Source organism: Coregonus lavaretus (assembly GCF_964263955.1).
Source record: "Coregonus lavaretus genome assembly, chromosome: 10".
Lineage (NCBI taxonomy): Eukaryota > Metazoa > Chordata > Actinopteri > Salmoniformes > Salmonidae > Coregonus > Coregonus lavaretus.
The window spans coordinates 19983317-20006406 of record NC_139997.1 but is presented as its reverse complement, the minus strand read 5'-3'; the positions used below and the strand labels follow the sequence as shown (position 1 = coordinate 20006406).

At 42.5% G+C, this 23090-nt stretch overlaps 1 protein-coding gene across 1 annotated transcript; it reads left to right on the top strand.

Annotated features, from left to right (window-relative positions):
• Positions 1 to 11961: 11961 nt before the first annotated feature.
• Positions 11962 to 22641, top strand: LOC311136218 (heat shock cognate 70 kDa protein-like). Its single transcript, XM_084170336.1, has 9 exons — positions 11962 to 12016; positions 14748 to 14957; positions 15229 to 15434; positions 19573 to 19725; positions 20196 to 20751; positions 20982 to 21184; positions 21402 to 21600; positions 21710 to 21942; positions 22220 to 22641. The coding sequence occupies exons 2-9, from the start codon at positions 14753 to 14755 to the stop codon at positions 22424 to 22426; spliced, it is 1962 nt and encodes a 653-aa protein (XP_084026462.1). The 5' UTR covers positions 11962 to 12016; positions 14748 to 14752; the 3' UTR covers positions 22427 to 22641.
• Positions 22642 to 23090: the final 449 nt, after the last annotated feature.

Here is a 23090-nt window from a genome sequence, read left to right as displayed (position 1 = left end):
CTCAACCAAATTGAGATGGTTTGGGATGAGTGAAGGAAAAGCAGCCAACAACTGCTCAGCATATGTGGGAACTCCTTCAAGACTGTTGGAAAAGCATTCCAGGTGAAGCTGGTTGAGAGAATGCCAAGAGTGTGCAAAGCTGTCATCAAGGCAAAGGGTGGCTATAATATATATATTTTGATTTGTTTAACACTTTTTTGTTTACTACATGATTCCATATGTGTTATTTCATAGTTTTGATGTCTTCACTATTATTCTACAATGTAGAACATAGTAAAAATAAAGAAAAACCTTTGAATGAGTAGGTGTTCTAAAACTTTTGACCGGTAGTGTATAATTTTGTAATTATTATTATTTGAAAAAAATTTGTGCCTGTTTTGCATGTTATTTTAGCATTAATACGTGTCACATATCAGTTTGCAAACAATGTTAAAATAGGTATAATCTTTGAGTTAATAAAGTCGCATACAAACTTTCTTGAGTAAGGCCGCTTCAAAATGCAGGTGTTTCAGCCTAGCTTAGTGCTATCTGTGTTGGTAGAGCAGCCAGCGGAAAATACGGAGCGTAGGGGTTGGTAATGTTCTCTAGTTGCGTCGTGATTGGCTCAGTGTTCTGTCACTCATGGGGACATTAGGTCACCGCAAAATCTACGGGTAGAGCTCGAAAATTCAAGCCCCTTGGGTGCTGCCATAGACTTACATTAGAAGTGCCCATCCAAGTTGGCTCAAGGTCATTGGCCACAGATACAATTACATTAAATCACATTACATCTACCGTAGCTTTGATTGGACTGATCATGTCAACATCATACTTTCAAAATCTTAGCTAGCAAGCTAGACAAGCAGTCATCATCATTCATCAAGTCGGCGATCTACTGGCAAATCCTTTTCGATCCTTGTCATATGAAGATAAATTATAGATAACATTTATCGGTGCTCATCGGCCATTGGACATAAACATTAAACAACTAGTTGGAAATCGCAAATTCAACAATGAGTGCTAAGGCGCCACTATAGCCCGGGTTCGATCCCGGCTGTGACCGGGAGACCTATGAGGCGGCACACAATTGGCCCAGCATCGTCCGGGTTAGGGGAGGGTTTGGCCGGACGGGATGTCCTTGTCTCATCGTGCTCTAGCGACTCCTTGTGGCAGGCTGGGCGCCTGCAAGCTGACTTCGGTCGTCAGTTCGACAGTGTTTCCTCCAACACATTGGTGTGGCTGGCTTCCGGGTTAAGTGAGCAGTGTGTCAAGAAGCAGTGTGGCTTGGCTCTCGACCTTCGCCGTAGGGGAGTTGCAGCAATGAGACAAGATCGTAACTACCAATTGGATATCACGAAAAAGGGGTGTAATGCTATGGGCCAGAAAAGTTTGAATACATTGGCCATGCTGTCAATCCAGCATGACTTCTGCAGTGTTCAAAACAACTGGGAACTGGGAAATCTGACTTCAGTGAGTTCAAGACAACTGGGAACTCTGATAAAACTAGCTCAGAATCCAAAAAATACGGAAAATTATTTTTAACGGTCATCCGACTCAGAATTCCGAGTCGGGATTTCGGACCTCTTTCTAGAGCCCACAAACAGGACTGCCGCGCCACCTTCCTGTTCGAGTGAGCACAGCACAAAAAGGTGAGTCCAAAAATGTATTGTATGCTGCTGCATAAATGATGTAATATGCCAGGGAGATAATACTGTAGCCAAGAAAGTAATACTAAGTGTTTGTTGTGTAGTAAGCTGTTAGTAGCCCATGTGCCTCACCCTAATAATTTGGTCCCTTTCCTCCCTCATAACTTAGCCTACTGTTCTGACATGATGGTGCACATGTAGCCTATAGCCTGTTTTAGAGAAATGTAATCATCGAATATTGTAAGAGCTTTCATTGTCTGCTTACAGTGCATTCTGAAAAACAGAAATTCCTTATTTACATAAGTATTCAGACCCTTTGCTATGAGACTCGAAATGTAGCACAGGTGCATCCTGTTTCCATTGATCATCCTTTAGATGTTTCTACAACTTCATTGGAGTCCACCTGTGGTAAATTCAATTGATTGGACATGATTTGGAAAGGCACACACCTGTCTATATTAGGTCCCACAGTTGACAATAAATGTCAGAGCAGAAACCAAGCCATGAGGTCGAAGGAATTGTCCGAGACAGGATTGTGTCGAGGCACAGATCTGGGGAAGGGTACCAAAAAATGTCTGCCGCATTGAAGGTCCCCAAGAACACAGTGGCCTCCATCATTCTTAAATGGAAGAAGTTCGGAACCACAAAGACTCTTCCTAGAGCTGGCGGCCAGGCCAAACTGAACAACCGGGCGAGAAGGGCCTTGGTCAGGGAGGTGACCAAGAACCTGATGGTCACTCTGAAAGAGCTCCAGAGTTCCTCTGTGGAGATGAGAGTACCTTCCAGAAGGACAACCATCTCTGCAGCACTCCACCAATCAGGCCTTTATGGTAGAGTGGCCAGATGGAAGCCCCTCCTCAGTAAAAGACACATGACAGCCCACTTGGAGTTTGCCAAAAGGCACCTAAAGGACTCTCAGACCATGAGAAACAAGGTTCTCTTGTCTGATGAAACCAAGATTTAATTATTTGGCCTGAATGCCAAGCGTCACGTCTGGAGGAAACCTGGCACCATCCCTACGGTGAAGCATGGTGGTGGCAGCATCATGCTGTGGGGATGTTTTTCAGCGGCAGGGACTGGGAGACTAGTCAGGATCGAGGGAAAGAAGAAAGGAGCAAAGTACAGAGAGATCCTTGATGAAAAACTGTTTCTTTGTGCTCAGGAACTCAGACTCGGTTGAAGGTTCATCTTCCAACAGGACAACGACCCTAAGCACACAGCCAAGACAACGCAAGAGTGGCTTCGGGACAAGTCTCTGAATGTCCTTGAGTGGCCCAGCCAGAGCCTGGACTTGAACCTGATCGAACATCTCTGGAGAGACCTGAAAATAGCTCTGCAGCAACGCTCCCTATCCAACCTAACAGAGCTTGAGAGGATCTGCAGAGAAGAAACTCCCCAAATACATAATGCAGCCACCACTATGTTTGAAAATATGGAGGGTGGTATTCAGAAAATGGGTTGTATTGGATTTGCTCCAAACATAACACTTTGTAGTTAGGTTAGTATTGTGGAGTAACTACAATGTTGATCTATCCTCAGTTTTCTTCTATCACAGCCATTAAACCCTGTAACTGTTTACAAGTCACCTTTGGCCTCATGGTGAAATCCCTGAGCGGTTTCCTTCCTCTCCGGCAACTGAGTTAGGAAGGACGCCTGTATCTTTGTAGATTTAGCCGTTATTTATTACACTTTAGGTGGTGTATCAATATGATACACCATCCAAAGTGTAATTAATAACTTCACTATGCTCAATGTCTGCTTTATTGATTTTTTTTACCCATCTACTAATAGGTGCCCTTTGCGAGGCATTGGAAAACCTCCCTGGTCTTTGTGGTTGAATCTGTGTCTGAAATGCACTGCTGGACTGAGGGACCATACAGATAATTGTATGTGTGGGGTACAGAAAACCATGTTAAACACTATTATTGCACACTGAGTAAGTCCATGCAACTTATTATGTGACTTGTTAAGCACATTTTTATAATAATAATAATATAATATGCCATTTAGCAGACGCTTTTATCCAAAGCGACTTACAGTCATGCGTGCATACATTTTTGTGTATGGGTGGTCCCGGGGATCGAACCCACTACCTTGGCGTTACAAGCGCCGTGCTCTACCAGCTGAGCTACAGAGCTACTCATGAACTTATTTAGGCTTGCCATAACAAAGGGGTTGAATACTTATTGACTCAAGACATTTCAGATTTTCATTTTTAATTAATTTGTAAGAATTTCAAAAAACATAATTCCACTTTGACATTTTGGGGTATTGTGCATAGGCCAGTGACAAAACATTTAAATGTAATACATTTTAAATTCAGGCTGTAATAACAAAATGTGGGAAAAGACAAGGGTTGTGAATATGTTCTGAAGGCACTGTACATGCTGGAATTAGATTGTACAGGAGTGAACGAGAGAAAACAGATAGGCCTCGAGCGTCAATGGAGTCTACAGCGTAATAGCGCTTCAAATTAGAAAGCAAGTTATTTTCCCTGCGTCTACGCGGAGCAATGCTGGTAAAATAAGCAGATACTGTAAATTGCTAGAAAAGGAATTAGAGGAATTGTTATGATCGTCCCTATGTTAAGTAGACTAAAGATGTAGTTAATTTATTTGGCTGTAAGTTAAGGCTCCATATTTTAAAACAATTGCAGCTTACCTGTGTTAATTTAGATCATAGGCATATAGCCTAGGCAGGCTACCGCTGGGAAACTCAAGGATTTCAAGAGAGAATACTGTTATGTAGATGAGACTATGGTGGTTCACCCTGGGTGATGTCCAGCGGGTCCCCAATGGAGGACTGGAGGGTCCCCTGAGGCGAGGTCTGGAAGATCTGCAGGTATTGGGGTACCCGAGGCTGGAGCTAGCAGGGTGGAAGCAGGCGGGGCAAGCGGGAACCCCAGGCAGGGGCTGACTGGGCCAGGCCAGCAGGAGCGGGCTGAGTCCTTGTGGCCACAGGCTGAACTTGAAAGACCGGAAGTGGCTGATCCTACCAGGCTGTGACTGGAGGGGAACCAATGTCTGGGCTGTACTTGACCTCTGCAGTAGCTGAAGGCTGTGGCTCCATCATAGGAGCAGGCAAAGAATCAACCGCTGCCTTGGGATCCAGGCCAGAAGCAGGTGGAGACTCTGTGGTTGAATGTACTAGGGCAGCAGACAGTCAAACCTCAGGCACCCGAGTGTCTCAACCAGCAAGGCGTCCCCACTGGGAGGAGAGGACGACTCCGCAACAGTAGCCAGAACGGGCCCCATGGCAGCGGCTGGTTGTGGCTCCTCGATTGGAGCAAAAATCTCCTTAACTATGGCTAGTCGAGGCTCTGGCTGGGGGGGGGGTGCACACTGGTGTGGTGAACAGTGCACTCTGGAGTTGGCTTCATCTGCTGGGGAGCTGGGCCGCTCTGGAGAGTAGAAGCGGACCCGGCACTCTGGTGGCTCAGCCCGGGGGGCCCTAGATGGACGTCGGTCAGGAGAGCACCTGGGCGACCTCGGGAGGAAAGTGGTTGCCGGGGGTGCCTGGAGTGATGTCGATCTGGTGAATAGCTGGGCCTCCTCAGGACATAGTGGAAGTTCCAACGGTCCTGTGGAGGTGGCGAATGCTTAGGCCGGGAGGGTCTGGAGTAGGGTCTCTCAGGGGAGTAGTCGGAGAGTGTCTGCGGTGGTGGCGCTCCAGTGGCGATGACGATGGCTCTAGCCAGGGGGGCCTAGAGTGGTGACTGTCAAGAGAGTAGCAGCTGTCAGGAGAGTAGCAGCGATACGTCTGAGCGGTTGACTGGATATGCCCTCACCCGCTAGTAACTTATGCTGGTTCACTAAGATCTGCCCACTATAGTGTTGTCCTGTCAGAACTTGGCCCATTACTATATACTTTGTCACCACTACACACACCCGCGGACACATCTGCTTCCATATGAAGATGATTATATGATTGTGGTTATGTTCGATGGACAAACAACACTTCAATATAGAAAACCAGCATGTGAGAGTCTGTCACTACACAACTTGCATCTTCTCGAGACGGCAGGGGAACATGCTCTGACTTGAGGTGTGTGGGCGGAGCCCTGGAGTGTGTCCCTGATTAGCTAGGATTAATAAGTGATTGTCTGAAGGCCAGTCAGATTGAAAGGGACAGACTTTTTTTACACGGACGCTTATAAGAAATCCTGCTACGCCCTCTGACGAACCATCAAATAGGCAAAGCATCAATACAGGACTAAGATCGAATCCTACTACACAGGCTCTGACGCTTGTCGGCTTGCAAACTATCACAGATTACAAAGGGAAACCCAGCCGCGAGTTGCCCAGTGACGCGAGCCTACCAGACAAACTAAATGCCTTTATGCTCGCGTCGAGGTAAGCAACACTGAACCATGCATGAGAGCAGCAGCTGTTCCAGACGACTCTGTGATCACGCTCACGCTTTTCACAATTTCACAGTATTATTTCAACCTCGGTAAGGAAATATATTTAAAATACAGGAAAATCACGTTTGACTGCACTGGGCTTGTTTTCTAGTGACATTTATTTTGAAACATCCATAACAATGAGCTAATGATGCGCGATTTCACTGTTCAGAGGAGCTAGCCAACTACACAGCTACCACGATCACTTCACACTGAAGCTAGAAAGACTGCATTTTGTTTTACCTGTTTTTCTATTGACATTGATTTGTATATATCCATAAAAATTATGCTAATTCATGATTTTGACTGGCTGTCTCGTTTTGACACAATCCTCAATGGGTCAGTGGAGATTGAATTTCAATATTGAAACGATTTTGCAAAGGTCTGAGAGACGGACAGAAAGGTTTATACAAATCTCCGTTGTTAAAAGCCAAATGCTAGTCTAAAAGAAAGGGGAGATTATTTATTTACAGTGGCGATTAAGTGTATAACTTGCCTGGTTGGGCTGATGAGACAATGGATTGTGCAGTGAGATGGAACAGGAAATAGGCATTTCAACTTTATAGCCTTAGCCTGTGGTAACTTGTGGAATAGACACCGGAAGGAACACGGATTTAACCAATCAGCATCCAGGATTAGACCCACCCATTGTATAATCAAGCAATAAAGTATGAGAACCCGGGGATTATCATCCCGACTCAAGGCTGTTCTTAGGCCTGAGGTGAAACCAAGGGCCTGGAACAGCCCTTAGGAGGGAGTTATCACACGATAATTCCTGGGTTCGAGGGCCTCATTGCTTTTATAAAACGATTGCGAACATATAAAAAAAATATTAACCATATGTTATCATTAAAAACGTTATTATTTTGAGTACATTTGTTTTATTTCATCATTCCACCATACAAAATAGTCTGGGCAAAAGACATTAGTTAGTTCCGAGATTTTGAAGTTCCTAGCCAAATGGGCTGGTTGTTCATTCTATCCATTCTATTTGCAATGGTTGCTATGCTAAACAAATAATTGGCATGTAGGTAGCTATGCAGGCTAGCTACTTCGCCTTTGCTAGCTAGCCAACTAAAGCTAACACAATCAAATCAATCAGCTGAAAAGATCAACTATGTGTACTTCAGTTAGTTTTTCCTTTGTTTCTATTGCAATTTCTTTGGATATATCCATTATAATCATCCTGATAAATGAATTTGCCTGACTCAGCTGTTCGTCTCGTCACGTTCATATGCATGGCACAATGGAGATTGCAAAAAGAACTGCACCCTTGTTCCACAGGTAGGAGAGGCAGACCACAAGGTTTAGACCAGGCGTCGGCAACAGGCGGCCCACGACCCAAAACCAGCCTGCGAGTGTTTTTCTTGCCCCCCCACCCCCGACAAAGTAAAACAAATATTATAAAAAAAGAGCAATAATATTATCCTGATAAGTGAATATAAATATTGCAATATACAGTGCCTTCGGAAAGTATTCAGACCCATTTGACTTTTTCCACATTTTGTTACGAAATTACATTTACATAAGTATTCAGACCCTTTACTCAGTACTTTGTTGAAGCACCTTCGGCAGCGATTACAGCCTCAAGTCTTCTTGGGTATGACACTACAACCTTGGCACACCTGTATTTGGGGAGTTTCTCCCATTCCTCTCTGCAGATCCTCTCAAGCTCTGTCAGGTTGGATGGGTAGCGTTGCTGCACAGCTATTTTCAGGTCTCTCCAGAGATGTTAGATCAGGTTCAAGTCCGGGCTCTGTCTAGGCCACTCAAGGACCTTCAGAGACATGTCCCGAAGCCACTCCTGTGTTGTCTTGGCTGTGTGCTTAAGGTCGTTGTTCTGTTGGAAGGTGAACCTTCGTCCCCAGTCTGAGGTCCTGAGCGCTCTGGAGCAGGTTTTCATCAAGGATCTCTCTGTACTTTGTTCCGTTCATCTTTGCCTCGATCCTGACTAGTCTGTAACGTAACAAAATACCGAAAAAGTCAAGGAGTCTGAATACTTTCCGAATGCACTTTTGTTCAGTGTAGCTGCCTACACCTGGTTTATACAAACCCCAACTGTTGCAAACCAATTGCTAGCCTATAGACTGGTTGGCTGTAAATGTTGCGAAAATGATGAGCAAACATCGACGTGGCCGGAAGGTGTGCATTGTTATGATTCTGGTCAGATAGCTAGCAACAATGACAAGAAGCTGCCTTGTGGGAAATCGTAGGTGGCTCGTTTAAACTCGTATCTTCTTATTAATACCATGTCTTGTTTTGAGGTGCTTTGACTGATGTCATGTTTATGTTAATATGGCTCAAATTCGCTAGCTAGCTCACTAACAACTGTAACGATGTATTTGCGAGACAACAAGTGCTCATTTTGCTGATGTATTTATGTTTTCAATAAACATTTGGAGACTAACTATAGTTTACATGTTGTCAACGGTCTAAGCCAACCCCATCTGTTTTGCCCCATAGTTGTGCACACTTCGGTTTTGTTGCTAAACAACCAACCAGTCTATTAGCATGGGGAAATATTGTCTAGACGTCTTTTTCCAGGGGAGATTAAGTTTATAAATTCACTGGCTGGGCTGTGGGACAGTGGATGCACATTGATAAATCTAATGGAACTGTTAACAGGCATTACCCGGAGAATGCGGGGATTGTGGCACTATAACTCTCAGCTATCAACCAATCAGCATCCAGGATCCAAACAACCCATTTTATAATTAACTATATTGTTGATAAAAACAGCTGGATGTAACACCTAAAAAAAAGTGTTAAATAAAAATGCATGTGGTTGAAGTGTTTCCATTACCTATTTAGGCAAATGGCGCATTAATAAATTGGCTACAGCCTGTATGCCTTTCCACCTACCTTTCATGTATCAGGTAGCCCGCGAAAGCCAGCATGGGTAGAATGCAAGAATTTACTAATATTTGCCATATTCTAATAATTCTCATGTGCCAAGGTATCACCACAGTCCGTGCCATGGTGAAATTTGCACTCCTGAAATAATTGGATTGTGAAACTTACATTCAGTCAACCAGAAAAGCAAGGCGAAACAATTCAGGCATTCTTAAAAGTCGGGACAATCCTTGTCCTGCAAAGAAAAGAAAATGATTTGAAAAAAATGATTTTGCAAGCAGTAGGGATTTAGAATTAAAATTTCTGCACCCCGCTCAATGGGCGGTAAATCATTGGATCTGATTAATTTGATTCAATGCAATTCAATCTTTGAGGACTGCAACCATAGAAATATAATTTATTTATGCCTATTAATAAGCCTTTGTCAACATCCCATCTAGTTATTTTGCTCACAGCTCACTGTCATTTGCTCACTATCACCCTATGTTTACATATTAGGCTATGGATTTCGTACAGAAACTGAGGCCATGAAATCCCATTAAGTGTTTACCGATGGCGACGTCTTTTGGACGTCTTTCTTTGGTCCTGTCTGGACCGGCTGTCTTTTTTTGGTGCAGTCCGGACCAGCCTTGGTTTCAACGTCCAAGGACATCGATTTTTGGTTCAGTCCAGACCAACTCTAAAAAGCAACTGATTTTAACTTCGGGAAAATACATATTTTTTACATCTGGAAAAGGCATCTTTTCACCTTTCATTTAGCACCTAAAATGCACCTGATGTCAATATCTTGAAAAGATGTCTAAAAGATGTCATCATAAAGACGTTTCCATCATAATTTGTGGCAATAAGGAAATTTTGACAAACCAAAAATCCACCCCTGTAGAATGGATAAAAATGTTGTTGATCTTCGGAAAATGTATCCTGTACAGTTCCTTCGGAAAGTGTTCAGACCCCTTGACTTTTTCCACATTTTGTTACGTTACAGCCTTATTCTAAAATGGATTTAATAAAAAATGTCAGCAATCTACACACAATACACCCTAATGACAAAGCGAAAACAGCTTTTTAGAAATGTTAGCAAATGTATAACAAATAATTAAAGAAATACCTTATCTACATAAGTATTCAGACCCTTTGCTATGAGACTCGACATTTAGCACAGGTGCATCCTGTTTCCATTGTTCATCCTTTGTTTCTACAACTTGATTAGAGTCCACCTGTGGTAAATTCAATTGATTGGACATGATTTGGAAAGGCACACACCTGTCTATATTAGGCCCCACAGTTGACAGTGCATGTCAGAGCAGAAACCAAGCCATGAGGTCGAAGGAATTGTCCGTAGAGCTCTGAGACAGGATTGTGTCGAGGCACAGATCTGGGGAAGGGTACCAAAACATTTCTGCAGCGTTGAAGGTCCCCAAGAACACAGTGGCCTCAATCATTCTTAAATGGAAGAAATGTGGAACCACCAAGACTCTTCCTAGAGCTGGCTGCCCAGCCAGAATTGAGCAATCAGGGGGAGAAGGGCCTTGGTCAGGGAGGTGAACAAGAACCCAATGGTCACTCTGACAGAGCTCCAGAGTTCCTCTGTGGAGATGGGAGAACCTTCCAGAAGGACAACCATCTCTGCAGCACTCCACCAATCAGGCCTTTATGGTAGAGTGGCCAGACGGAAGCCACTCCTCAGTAAAAGGCACATGACAGCCCGCTTGGAGTTTGCCAAAAGACACCTAAAGACTCTCAGAACATGAGAAATAAGATTCTCTGGTCTGATGAAACCAATATTGAACTCTTTGGCCTGAATGCCAAGCGTCACGTCTGGAGAAAACCTGGCACCATCCCTACAGTTAAGCATGGTGGTGGCAGCATCAAGGCAAAGATGAACGGAGCAAAGTACAGAGAGATCCTTGATGAAAACCTGCTCCAGAGTGCTCAGGACCTCAGACTGGGGCGAAGTTTCACCTTCCAACAGGACAACAACTCTAGCTTCGGGACAAGTCTCTGAATGTCCTTGAGTGGCCTTGCCAGAGCCTGGACTTGAACCCGATCTAACATCTCTGGAGAGGCCTGAAAATAACTGTGCAGCAACGCTCCCCATCCAACCTGACAGATCTTGAGAGGATCTGCAGAGAAGAATGGGAGAAACTCCCCAAATACAGGTGTGCAAGCTTGTAGCGTCATACCCAAGAAGACTCAATGCTGTAATCGCTGCCAAAGGTGCTTCAACAAAGTACTGAGTAAAGGGTCTGAATACTTATGTAAATGTGACATTTCCATTTTTTATCTGTAATACATTTGAAAAAATTTATAAAAACCTATTTTTGCATTGTAATTATGGGGTATTGTGTGTAGATTGATGAGGGGGAAAAACAATTTCATCAATTTTAGAATAAGGCTGTAAAGTAATAACATTTGGAAAAAGTCAAGGGGTCTGAATACTTTCCGAAGGCACTGTATCTGCCGTTTCCATTACACTTTTGCTACATTGCTTTTGTGGAATAAACCTGGGTCAATGGAAACCTGCATATTCTTATATTTCCTTCCTCAAAAATTTAGTCTAGATGTTGTAAATGTGGTTGCATATTGGCAGATTATTTTGTTCAATAAAAGCACAGTTCAAACTCAATTTCAGGGACTCAAATTTGCTATGTAAATATAGGACCACAGTTCAGTGGGTCAGACTATTCTGACACAGTGCCAGTAAATTGATTAGGACAGCTCTAGAATATTCACTTGCTATTTCCGGGGCTTTATAATCTTCAACCGACCTCCGTCTTTTTTCAAGGAATTGATGCAATACACGAGCTAGATTTCAACCAATCAGAGGTTAATGCGTTGAGGGGGATAAAGAAAATTACAACTGATCCTAGTACTGGTTGATTCCTTACATGTGGCCATATAACGCATTGCGCATTGAACAATCGTGGTTAAATTCTGATTGTAGATCATTTTGTCTGCTAGAACGTACTAGAAGTGCAGAATTTCAGCGGCAGGTGAGAGGAGTTCTTGGAAGCTGATTGGTTCCCAAGTTATCCGGAAGATACATGAGCGCTTTCGCCATCATCTTCTTTTCTCATTCATCTGGTGGCGGAGACCGCGAACAGCTTGCATACAGAATTGCCTACATCACATCCAGGTAATATAACGAAACATATTTTCATCTGTTACAGACTGCGTTATTGTCAGTTATAGGCATATGTAACGTGATGTATTTTTCCTACAATTGTTTCTATATTCGCTTCGGTATCAGTGTGTCCTAATTAGAATCCAAATGTAATAGACCTATTTGTCGATTAAGATAATGTATTATGTTAATATTGTTGTATTCGCTGTAGGTCTATTCAACAATTTTCCGAGACGACAGCCTTTAAGAGATGCCAGATTAGTCTCTAGAAAATGTCATATCCTACCAGTGAAATGGCCGCAATTTTAATGCGCTTGCCTGCGGAGCCAGTTGTACTGCAGCACTCAGCGTTGTCCTTCAGAAGCCCGGTTGGGGGAGGGTGTAAAGCACGTGCCTCCCCCCTCCCCAGATGGTCAGAGATCATCCCAGATAAATCGCATTGGCGAACCATGCCAACCTGGGTAAAAGTGCAATGATGCCATTGCCAAGGCAAGACATTCTAAATAACAGATAATAATATTAGGCTAAATACTGTTGATGTTGTGAAGTTTTTGTATTAAATTAATTTGTTTAGGTTCATAAATTTTTTTAAAGTGCCATTTACTATTGTGCAAAGACCTATACGTGCGCCATTACGCATAGTCATTACCCTATGGACTTGTATGCCCTTGTAGTCTGTATACAAATATGGGATGGATTCTCTTTTTTATTCATTTACAAAGCAATCTTACAGGAACTCCCTCCATATGTAACTTCATTAATTAAGTTAAGACTCATAAATTACCAAACCCGTTCTCAGGAATGGATAACACTAGAGATCCCTTCAGTCTCCACAGAATTGTGAAAAATCTGCTTTTAGTTTTTGTCCAAAAATTGTGGAATAATCTGCAGAGTTCACTGCAGTTAGATGTGCTCATGCCACTCAGGCAGTTTAAATTATTGATTGAGGACGTCTATGTAGTTGAATGTGATTGCTTTTATTAAATATGTTTATTTTGGTTTATTGTGTGATTAATTATATTGTTTTATACACATGTGTGTTTTATTATTCTGTTTTTATTGTAATGTATACAGGGCTCTCTTGTAAAATAGATTTTTAATCTCATTGTGACTCCCTGTATAAATAAAGGTTATATAAATAAATAAATAACATTCTCTGCCAACTGCCATCACAATTTATGAACCTCATGCTACAATGGTGAATTCTCCATGGGACTGCAGTAGCCTAGCTCTCGCAAACCCTTCTCTCCATAGGGTTTTCAGCGCCCGCTGCTGGCCACTTGTGAACTACAATTCCGATGCTGTGTTTTTACGTTTAGAAAAGTCAATAATCATTGTTTGCGAAGGTTCTCGAAACATATGTCCTTATCTTTCATATCAGCAATAAATAATCTTTCAAATACAATAAATAATCTTTCAAATAAAAAATATACATACTGTAGCAGGTTTGTACAGATCCATACTGCTGTGTCCCTCCAGCCGACAAACTACACTTCCGCTACACTTCCTCCCCAGTTACCTATACACACAGGTGTTCGAGCATTGCTACATAGTTAATTAGCTGTGGTTGTCTCTGTCTTCCGTTTTTGTCTTCCGTAAACAATCGCTGTAACATGGAGATATGGCTGTGTGGGAACACTAACCCTATAAAGTTGTACTAATTTAAAAAAACAAATATTTAAGTCATTAGTTTTATTAAAATTATTTCTTGCTGATATGAAAGATACATTACGCAATTGATGCGTGTTAACGTTTAGAGCAAGCATCAGGGCTCTTAACAAAAGTCCTCCAGGAAGAAGATACCTTCATCAATAGGCACTAAAGGTAGTTAGCGTCTATGAATGGGCTAGCAGTAGCCTTTACAGTAGTCAGGCGGCGAATCCCAAACCACATACCTTGCCCCTACTAACTCGCTCGGGGGGCCCTCTGTTGTCACATGTGACTTCCAGAGAGTGACGATTGGATCAATAAAACCATCAACTTCGGGACACACTCCTGACTTGAATGATGCAGTTAATGTTACACTTTTCAATAATAAAACAAGCATGAAATTCAAATGAACAAATCCCCCCTGTTGTTTTACAAGCTATAAACCTCAGTAACAGTTCGTTATTTTGGGAGGTAATTCATCAGTTATGTGTGTCAAGTCTCGAAATCAGACATAAACAAATGCACGTGACATATAATTAGGCATGCCTCTCCATTCTTTTGTATGAAACTCCAAATATATCGCAGTGCGTGTCGGGATAGCACTTCGCTTCGCTCTGAAGCCTGCAGCCTTGCTGGCTCGGTCGAAGTGGCTATCTGAGGGTCTAATTAGCCCCTACACCCTCGATAATTTTCACTCCCTCAACTTTGGGACGCTTGTGCAAATGGCGGAGGCACACGTGAACGCGCAAATAGAGAGGCAAGGGGGTGATATGGGATTCAGCCCGGCAGGGCACCATGCATATGCCTCTTGCCTTGCCTAAGATGGCTGCCTGGCCATTCCAATGCCAGCCCAGGTTTGAATTAGTTTCATTGAAACAGAATGCCTATTACTTTTCCTCAAACAGGATTAGTCACCATTCTTAGGAATTGAATGAGTCAGCGTATTTCCCCATAAAGAAAGTTGCTCTATGACCTTTGGTGTGACTCATAAACCACAGTACAAGTCTCTATGCATACTTTACCTTCAGTGATCATGACTGCCACCTATTGGAAAGACTGTTCATCATTACATTTTTATTTATCTCTTGTCCAGTAACCATGTCTAAGGGAACAGCAGTCGGCATCGATCTCGGGACCACCTACTCCTGCGTGGGTGTGTTCCAGCATGGCAAAGTTGAAATCATTGCCAACGACCAGGGCAACAGGACCACTCCAAGCTACGTTGCCTTCACTGACTCTGAGAGGCTCATCGGTGATGCCGCCAAGAATCAGGTTGCCATGAACCCCTGCAACACAGTTTTCGGTAAGTTTGTTCTGCAAAGGTGGTTATTGGTAATGTCAACAAAGTTTGTAAAGGTGTGTGTGTTTTAATTATGGTTAACTTTGACTATATAACTTGGTTCACTTGCATACAGTTGATTCCTGACATTCGTAGTTTCCACTAGAGGTTTTATAACCAAAGATGGTTCTAGTATCTTCCTTGGATGTCTGAGTGAGAAACCAAAGGTCAATTGGTATGATTGAAGTATGTCTATAATGCAATCATTTTAATACTTTTTATTTGTGTATTCCAGATGCTAAGCGTTTGATTGGCAGAAGGTTTGAGGACACCGTGGTTCAGTCCGACATGAAGCACTGGCCCTTCAACGTCATCAGCGACAGCGGACGCCCCAAAGTGGAGGTCGAATACAAAGGCGAGACCAAGAGCTTCTACCCCGAGGAAATCTCCTCCATGGTGTTGGTCAAGATGAAGGAGATTGCAGAGGCCTACCTCGGGAAGGTGAGTTTGAAATGCATTGCCCACTGGGCACAAACTGGTTAAATCAACGTTGTTTCAACGTAATTTGTCAATGTATTGTGATGTGGCATCTACGTGGAAAAACATTGGATTTGAAAGAAGTCATCAACGTAAACTTTTGAGGGTGAAATTTCAACCACAGGATTATGGTAACCAATTTTCAAATAGACAAACCTTGTATAAAATATGTTGAATTTGTACCTTTGAAACAATTTCAGATCTTCAACATTATATCCACTATCAGAAATAAACAGTAGGCTGGGCAGCATCTCCTACTGGAGAGTTAATCTATCTACAGTGCCAGTCAAAAGTTTGGACACCTACTCATTCAAGGGTTTTTCTTTATTTTCTACTATTTTCTACATTGTAGAATAATAGTGAAGACATCAAAACTATGAAAGAACACATATGGAATCATGTAGTAACCCAAAAATTGTTAAACCAATCAAAATATATTTTAGATTCTTCGAAGTAGCCACCCTTTGCCTTGATGACAGCTTTGCACACACTTGGCATTCTCTCAACCAGCTTAACCTGGAATGCTTTTCCAACAGTCTTGAAGGAGTTCCCACATATGCTGAGCACTTGTTGGCTGCTTTTCCTTCACTCTGCAGTCCAACTCATCCCAAACCATCTCAATTGGGTTGAGGTTGGGTGATTGTGGAGGCCAGGTCATCTGATGCAGCACTCCATCACTCTCCTTATTGGTCAAATAGCCCTTACACAGCCTGGAGGTGTGTTGGGTCATTGTCCTGTTGAAAAACAAATGATAGTCCCACTAAGCGCAAACCAGATGGGATGGCGTATCGCTGCAGAATGCTGTGGTAGCCATGCTGGTTAATTGTGCCTTGAATTCTAAATAAATCACAGACAGTGTCACCAGCAAAGCACCATCACACCTCCTCCTCCATGCTTCATGGTGAGAACCACACATGCAGAGATCATCCGTTCACCTACTCTGCGTCTTCCAAAGACACAGTGGTTGGAACCAAAAATCTCCTAATTTGGACTCATCAGACCAAAGGACAGATTTCCACTGGTCTAATGTCCATTGCTCGTGTTTCTTGGCCCAAGCAAGTCTCATCTTCTTATTGGTGTCCTTTAGTAGTGGTTTCTTTGCAGCAATTCGACCATGAAGGCCTGATTCATGCAGTCTCCTCTGAACAGTTGATGTTGAGATGTATCTGTTACTTGAACTCTGTGAAGCATTTATTTGTGCTGCAATCTGAGGTGCAGTTAAAGGCTGATAACTCTAATGAACTTATCTTCTGCAGCAGAGGTACAGTTGAAGTCTGAAGTTTACATACACTTACAAACAATAGTACGCAAGTATAAACACCATGGGACCACGCAGCCGTCATACCGCTCAGGAAGGAGATGCGTTGTCTCCTAGAGATGAACGTGCTTTGGCGCGAAAAGTGCAAATCAATCCCAGAACAACAGCAAAGGACCTTGTGAAGATGCTGGAGGAAACAGGTACAAAATTATCTATATCCACAGTAAAACGAGTCCTATATCGACATAACCTGAGAGGCCGCTCAGCAAGGAAGAAGCCACTGCTCCAAAACCGCCATAAAAAAGCCAGACTACGGTTTGCAACTGCACATGGGGACAAAGATCGTACTTTTTTGAGAAATGTCCTCTGGTCTGATGAAACAAAAATAGAACTGTTTGGCCATAATGACCATCGTCATGTTTGGAGGAAAAAGGTGGGGCTTGCAAGCCGAAGAACACCATCCCAACCGTGAAGCACGGGGGTGACAGCATCATGCTATGGGGGTGCTTTGCTGCAGGAGGGACTGGTGCACTTCACAAAATAGATGGCATCATGAGGAAGGACAATTATGTGGATATATTGAAGCAACATCTCAAGACATCAGTCAGGATGTTAAAGCTTGGTCGCAAATGGGTCTTCCAAATGGACAAGGACCCCAAGCAAACTTCCAAAGTTGTGGCAAAATGGCTTAAGGACAACAAAGTCAAGGTATTGGGGTGGACATCGACAAAGCCCTGACCTCAATCCTATAGAAAATGTGTGGGCATAACTGAAAAAGCGTGTGCGAGCAAGGAGGCCTACGAACCTGACTCAGTTACACCAGCTCTGTCAGGAGGAATGGGCCAAAATTCACCCAACTTATTGTGGGAAGCTTGTGGGAGGCTACCCAAAACGTTTGACCCAAGTTAAAGAATTTAAAGGCAATGCTACCAAATACTAATTGAGTGTATGTAAACTTCTGACCCACTGGGAACGTGATGAAATAAATAAAAGCTGAAATAAATAATTCTCTCTACTATTATTCTGACATTTCACATTCTTAAAATAATGTGGTGATCCTAAATGACCTGAAACAGGGAATTTTTACTAGGATTAAATGTCAGGAATTGTGAAAAAGTGAGTTTAAATGTATTTGGCTAAGGTGTATGTAAACTTCCGACTTCTTCAACTGTAACTCTGGGTCTTCCTTTCCTGTAGCGGTCCTCATGAGAGCCAGTTTCATCATAGCGGTTGATGGTTTTGCGACTGCACTTGAAGAAACTTTCAAAGTTCTTGACATTTTCCAGATTAACTGACCTTCATGTCTTAAAGTAATGATGGACTGTTAACTTTTAACAAGGCACACCTGTTAATTGAAATGCATTCCAGGTGACTACCTCATGAAGCTGGTTGAGAGAATGCCAAGAGTGTGCAAAGCTGTCATCAGGGCAAAGGGTGACTGCTTTGAAGAATCTTCTACAATGTAGAAAATAGTAAAAATAAAGAAAAACCCTTGAATGAGTAGGTGTGTCCAAACACTTGACTGGTACTGTGTATATATACAGTATATATATATTTGTTATCATTAATACATATAATTAATATGTTGGATTCACGTCTCCATCTCAACCAAAAAGATAAAGAATAGGACTAAATCAAATCAAACTTTAAATGCATTTTAAATAAAGTGTGATTTGATTTAGTCCTATTCCTTTACAAGCTGTAATTAAAGCCAGACTGTCAGTGGCACAAAATATACATCTCCTTCAAATGTTGATATTTGGTTGCATTGACAACCAAACACAATTCAATATCACTTTTGCAATACAGTAAATAGCCTATTAACTTGTCGACAAGTTAACAAATGATATGTTGGATTTCACGTCTCCAACTAAATCAAAAATACAAGTTAAAGAATAGGATTAAGCCAGTGGTTCAGATGAAACTATCCAAGCATTATATATCTCTTTTAAATGTTGATATTTGGTTGCGTTGTCAACCAAACACAATTCAATATTACTTTTGTAATACAGTAAATAGCTAAAAGTTAAGGCTATTTTACAAAGTAATATAACAGTATTTATTCAACCTTAAATGAGTAACACATCCATGGCCACATTTTGAGGTTACTGTAACTGTAAATGTCTTCTTATGTAATCATAGAAAGTGTGCATGTTCAACATAGCATGCAAAGGTTGCAGGTCTGTGGAAATCTTTATAATTGCTATAATAATCTGCGCAGAATCTCGATCAGCATTGATCACTTGTAATCTCAATTGCAATCCAGGTAATTTGGTTGTGCTATTATATGAAGCATAGTGATAACACATTTTAAGTTGTTGTATAAATACAAAATATATGACATTGTGTTCCCATTTGAACTTTTAAATGGTTGAAAGCGCAGTGATGAAACATTTAGATGACAACTAAACTAAAAATCATACATTGTTTTTCTATTGGAATTTGGTTATGCTTTACGGCTGTTTACACAGGCATACCAATTCTGGTATTCTTTCACTAATTTGACTTTTGACCAAAATATCTGATGTTAAAAGATCTGATGTGATTGGTCAAAAGACCAATTAGTGAAAAAATATCCAAATTGGGCTGCCTGTGTAAACGCAGCCTTAGATGGTTGAAAGCATAGTGATAACACATTGGGATTTCAACAAACTTCTGGCTGTTGTTTTTGAGTGGGTGAATAAAGGTTGAAATCTCATTGATCGACATCTCATCCAAATATTACCAACATTTCAACGTTGAAATGATGTGGTGTGCCCAGTGGGTGCAGTCTATTTCAGAGTATTATTTACAGTAAGTCTATTCATTCCCACCTTAATTTTTTTTCACCCTCTTTTAATGCAGACGGTATCAAATGCTGTTGTAACAGTGCCAGCTTACTTCAATGACTCTCAGCGCCAAGCAACCAAAGATGCTGGAACAATCTCTGGTCTGAACGTTCTGCGAATAATCAATGAGCCAACTGCTGCCGCTATTGCTTATGGCTTGGACAAGAAGGTGAGACCCATATATTTTAGAGGTCAGGTGAAGGTCTAGTTATGGTTTATTGAAATAATAATTATCCTTTAAAATAATTTGTGTTATTTTCAATTAGAATTGATGGGGACAAACTAGATTTAATGCGCTATGATGAAGTTTATTCCTACCATTCATAGTTTCCACCAGAGGTTGAAAAACCAAAGATGGCCCAACACCTTCCTTGGATGTCGGAGTGAATACATCAAGGCTAGGGTCAATACGAATTGAAGGCAGTCAATTCAGGAAGTGATTTTCATTTAAAATTCAAAAATGGAAACTTTTGCAATAAATAGATTCTACTCCTCAGTCATTGAAAATAGATGACTTTTTTTGGTTTAATTGTTATTGAAGTTTTAAATGACCCCAGCACTGGAATGCATAGTCATGTGTCATATGGTTTCTAGTTTGTTTTTATAAATTCAAATACTGAACATTCTCTTCTGTTTCAGGTCGGTGCTGAAAGGAACGTCCTTATCTTTGATCTGGGTGGTGGCACCTTTGACGTGTCCATCCTGACCATCGAGGATGGCATCTTTGAGGTCAAGTCCACTGCTGGAGACACCCATCTGGGTGGAGAAGACTTTGACAACCGCATGGTCAACCACTTCATCGCAGAGTTCAAGCGCAAGTACAAGAAAGACATCAGCGACAACAAGAGGGCTGTTCGCCGTCTCCGCACCGCCTGTGAGAGGGCAAAGCGCACCCTGTCCTCCAGCACCCAGGCCAGCATCGAGATCGACTCTTTGTACGAGGGAATCGACTTCTACACCTCCATCACCCGGGCTCGCTTTGAGGAACTCAACGCAGACCTTTTCCGTGGCACCCTGGACCCAGTGGAGAAGTCCCTCCGCGACGCCAAGATGGACAAAGCCCAGGTACACGACATCGTTCTGGTCGGAGGCTCCACTCGTATCCCCAAGATCCAGAAACTGCTCCAAGATTTCTTCAATGGCAAAGAGCTCAACAAGAGCATCAACCCCGACGAGGCTGTGGCCTATGGCGCAGGTGGGTCACTGATCAGCTTGTGTTCGCTCTGTGGCCAATGTGCTGCTATAACTAGCCCTAACTCAATAGTTTCGCTGTGATGAAGTTTTTTTCTGCCATTCGTAGTTTCCACCAGAGGTCAAAAGACCAAAGATGGCCCAAAACCTTCCTTGGATGTCTGAGCGACAATGGCACTGTGAGTCTAAAGTAATGTTTTTCCATGTGTCTAACCTCTCCATTCTCATTTTCAGCTGTCCAGGCAGCCATACTCTCAGGTGACAAGTCTGAGAATGTCCAGGACCTGCTTCTGCTGGACGTCACACCCCTGTCCCTGGGTATTGAGACCGCTGGAGGTGTCATGACCATCCTGATCAAACGTAACACCACCATCCCAACTAAGCAAACCCAGACCTTCACCACCTACTCAGACAACCAGCCTGGTGTGCTCATTCAGGTGAGAAAGGGCATGCATGAAATGTCCATTTCAGGGCAATGTTTCATCTGCCACTCTCTGTGATGAAGTTTACTCCTGCTATTTGTAGTTTCTACCAGAGGTTGAAAGACCAAAGATGGCCCAATACTTTCCTTGGATGTCTGAGCGACTATTTAGTGAAATGTACTTCTCATTTGAAGACCATGTATGTTTTGCTAATATTGACTGTATCCTCCAGGTGTACGAGGGTGAGAGGGCCATGACCAAGGACAACAACCTGTTGGGCAAGTTTGAGCTGACTGGAATCCCCCCTGCACCTCGCGGTGTTCCTCAGATTGAGGTCACCTTCGACATTGACGCAAACGGCATCCTCAATGTCTCTGCCGTTGATAAGAGCACTGGCAAGGAGAATAAGATCACCATCACCAACGACAAAGGTAAACAACAGAATAAAATGTGACCAAAGTGAAATTTGATTACATTATGCCCACTTGGATAGTGAGTGTATCCTTAACTTAACACTGTTTTTTTTTTTTGTCTGACTAGGTCGTCTGAGTAAGGAGGACATTGAGCGCATGGTCCAGGAGGCTGAGAAGTACAAGTGTGAGGATGATGTGCAGCGTGACAAGGTCTCCTCTAAGAACTCACTAGAGTCCTACTCTTTCAACATGAAATCCACCGTGGAGGACGAGAAACTGCAGGGCAAGATCAGCGAAGAGGACAAGACCAAGATTCTGGACAAGTGCAATGAGATCATTGCCTGGCTGGATAAGAACCAGGTACAGAATATTGATGTGCCCATCATTCATTTAAAACCAAGTTATTAGCCTCCTGTAGCTCAGTCGATAGAACATGGTGCTTGCAACGCCAGGGTTGTGGGTTCGATTCCCACGGGGGGCCAGTATGAAAAATGTATGCACTCACTAACTGTAAGTCGCTCTGGATAAGAGCGTCTGCTAAATGACTAAAATGTAAATGTAAAATGTAAATTAGCCATAACGTGTCAAGAAGGGAAAGAAATCAATCAATCTTAACCTGTATATTTTTGTTTCCCAGACTGCGGAGAAGGAAGAGTATGAGCACCAGCAACAGGAGCTGGAGAAGGTGTGCAACCCCATCATCACCAAGCTGTACCAGAGTGCCGGTGGTATGCCAGGTGGTATGCCCGGTGGAATGCCCGGAGGCTTCCCAGGTGCTGGCGGTGCCGGTGCTGCTCCTGGAGGTGGTGGATCCTCAGGCCCCACCATCGAGGAAGTCGATTAATTCCAATGTCCAATCTCACTACCCTGTAAACACAAAGCACATAACCCCAGTGGCCCAATCTGTAAAGCCAAGGCTGGTCATTGGCTGAGTAATGTAAACTGATAATAGCTGCTATGTATGTTTTGGATACTTGAATGTCAAAGACACTGAGATTTTAAGGAAGAAAAGTTTGTCTATACATTTTGAGTCCTGGAGAATAAATGATTATTTATGTCATTGGCCTTGACTCTTTTGTTATGAGTGTTTTCCCCTCCTAATTCCATAAATCAATGAAGGGAAATTAAGTAGGCCTACCTTTAACACAGATGGAGAAGGACTCTTTTTCATGAGGGGAATTATCTAAGTAAGAGGGTGTACATAAAAGTCAAATTCATGCCAAGCACATTCCTACTAGTGACTGATAATGGAATCCGGTGACTCATCTAAGTCACATATATGAGGCCCAATTCTCACAAAAGAACTGCTTTGTTTAGTTTACCATATGAACAGTTTCCATTAAATTAGCAAATAAAGATGCAGTGAGTAGACCATTGGTTATATTATTGTCTGAGGTACAGACCAAACCTCCATGTCACATACCCACTTCCATATCCACCCCTCTCCCTCCCCAACATTGCAAGTGTAGTATCGAGTAAATGCTGGCAATTATTGCTGATAAACAAAG

Coding starts and splice junctions, on each gene's coding strand:
- LOC311136218 (XM_084170336.1), top strand. CDS start 14,753: ATGTCTAAGGGAACAGCAGTCGGCATCGATCTCGGGACCACCTACTCC. Junction 21,185..21,401: donor AGCCTGGTGTGCTCATTCAG/GTGAGAAAGGGC, acceptor TGTATCCTCCAG/GTGTACGAGGGTGAGAGGGC. Junction 21,601..21,709: donor CACCATCACCAACGACAAAG/GTAAACAACAGA, acceptor TTGTCTGACTAG/GTCGTCTGAGTAAGGAGGAC.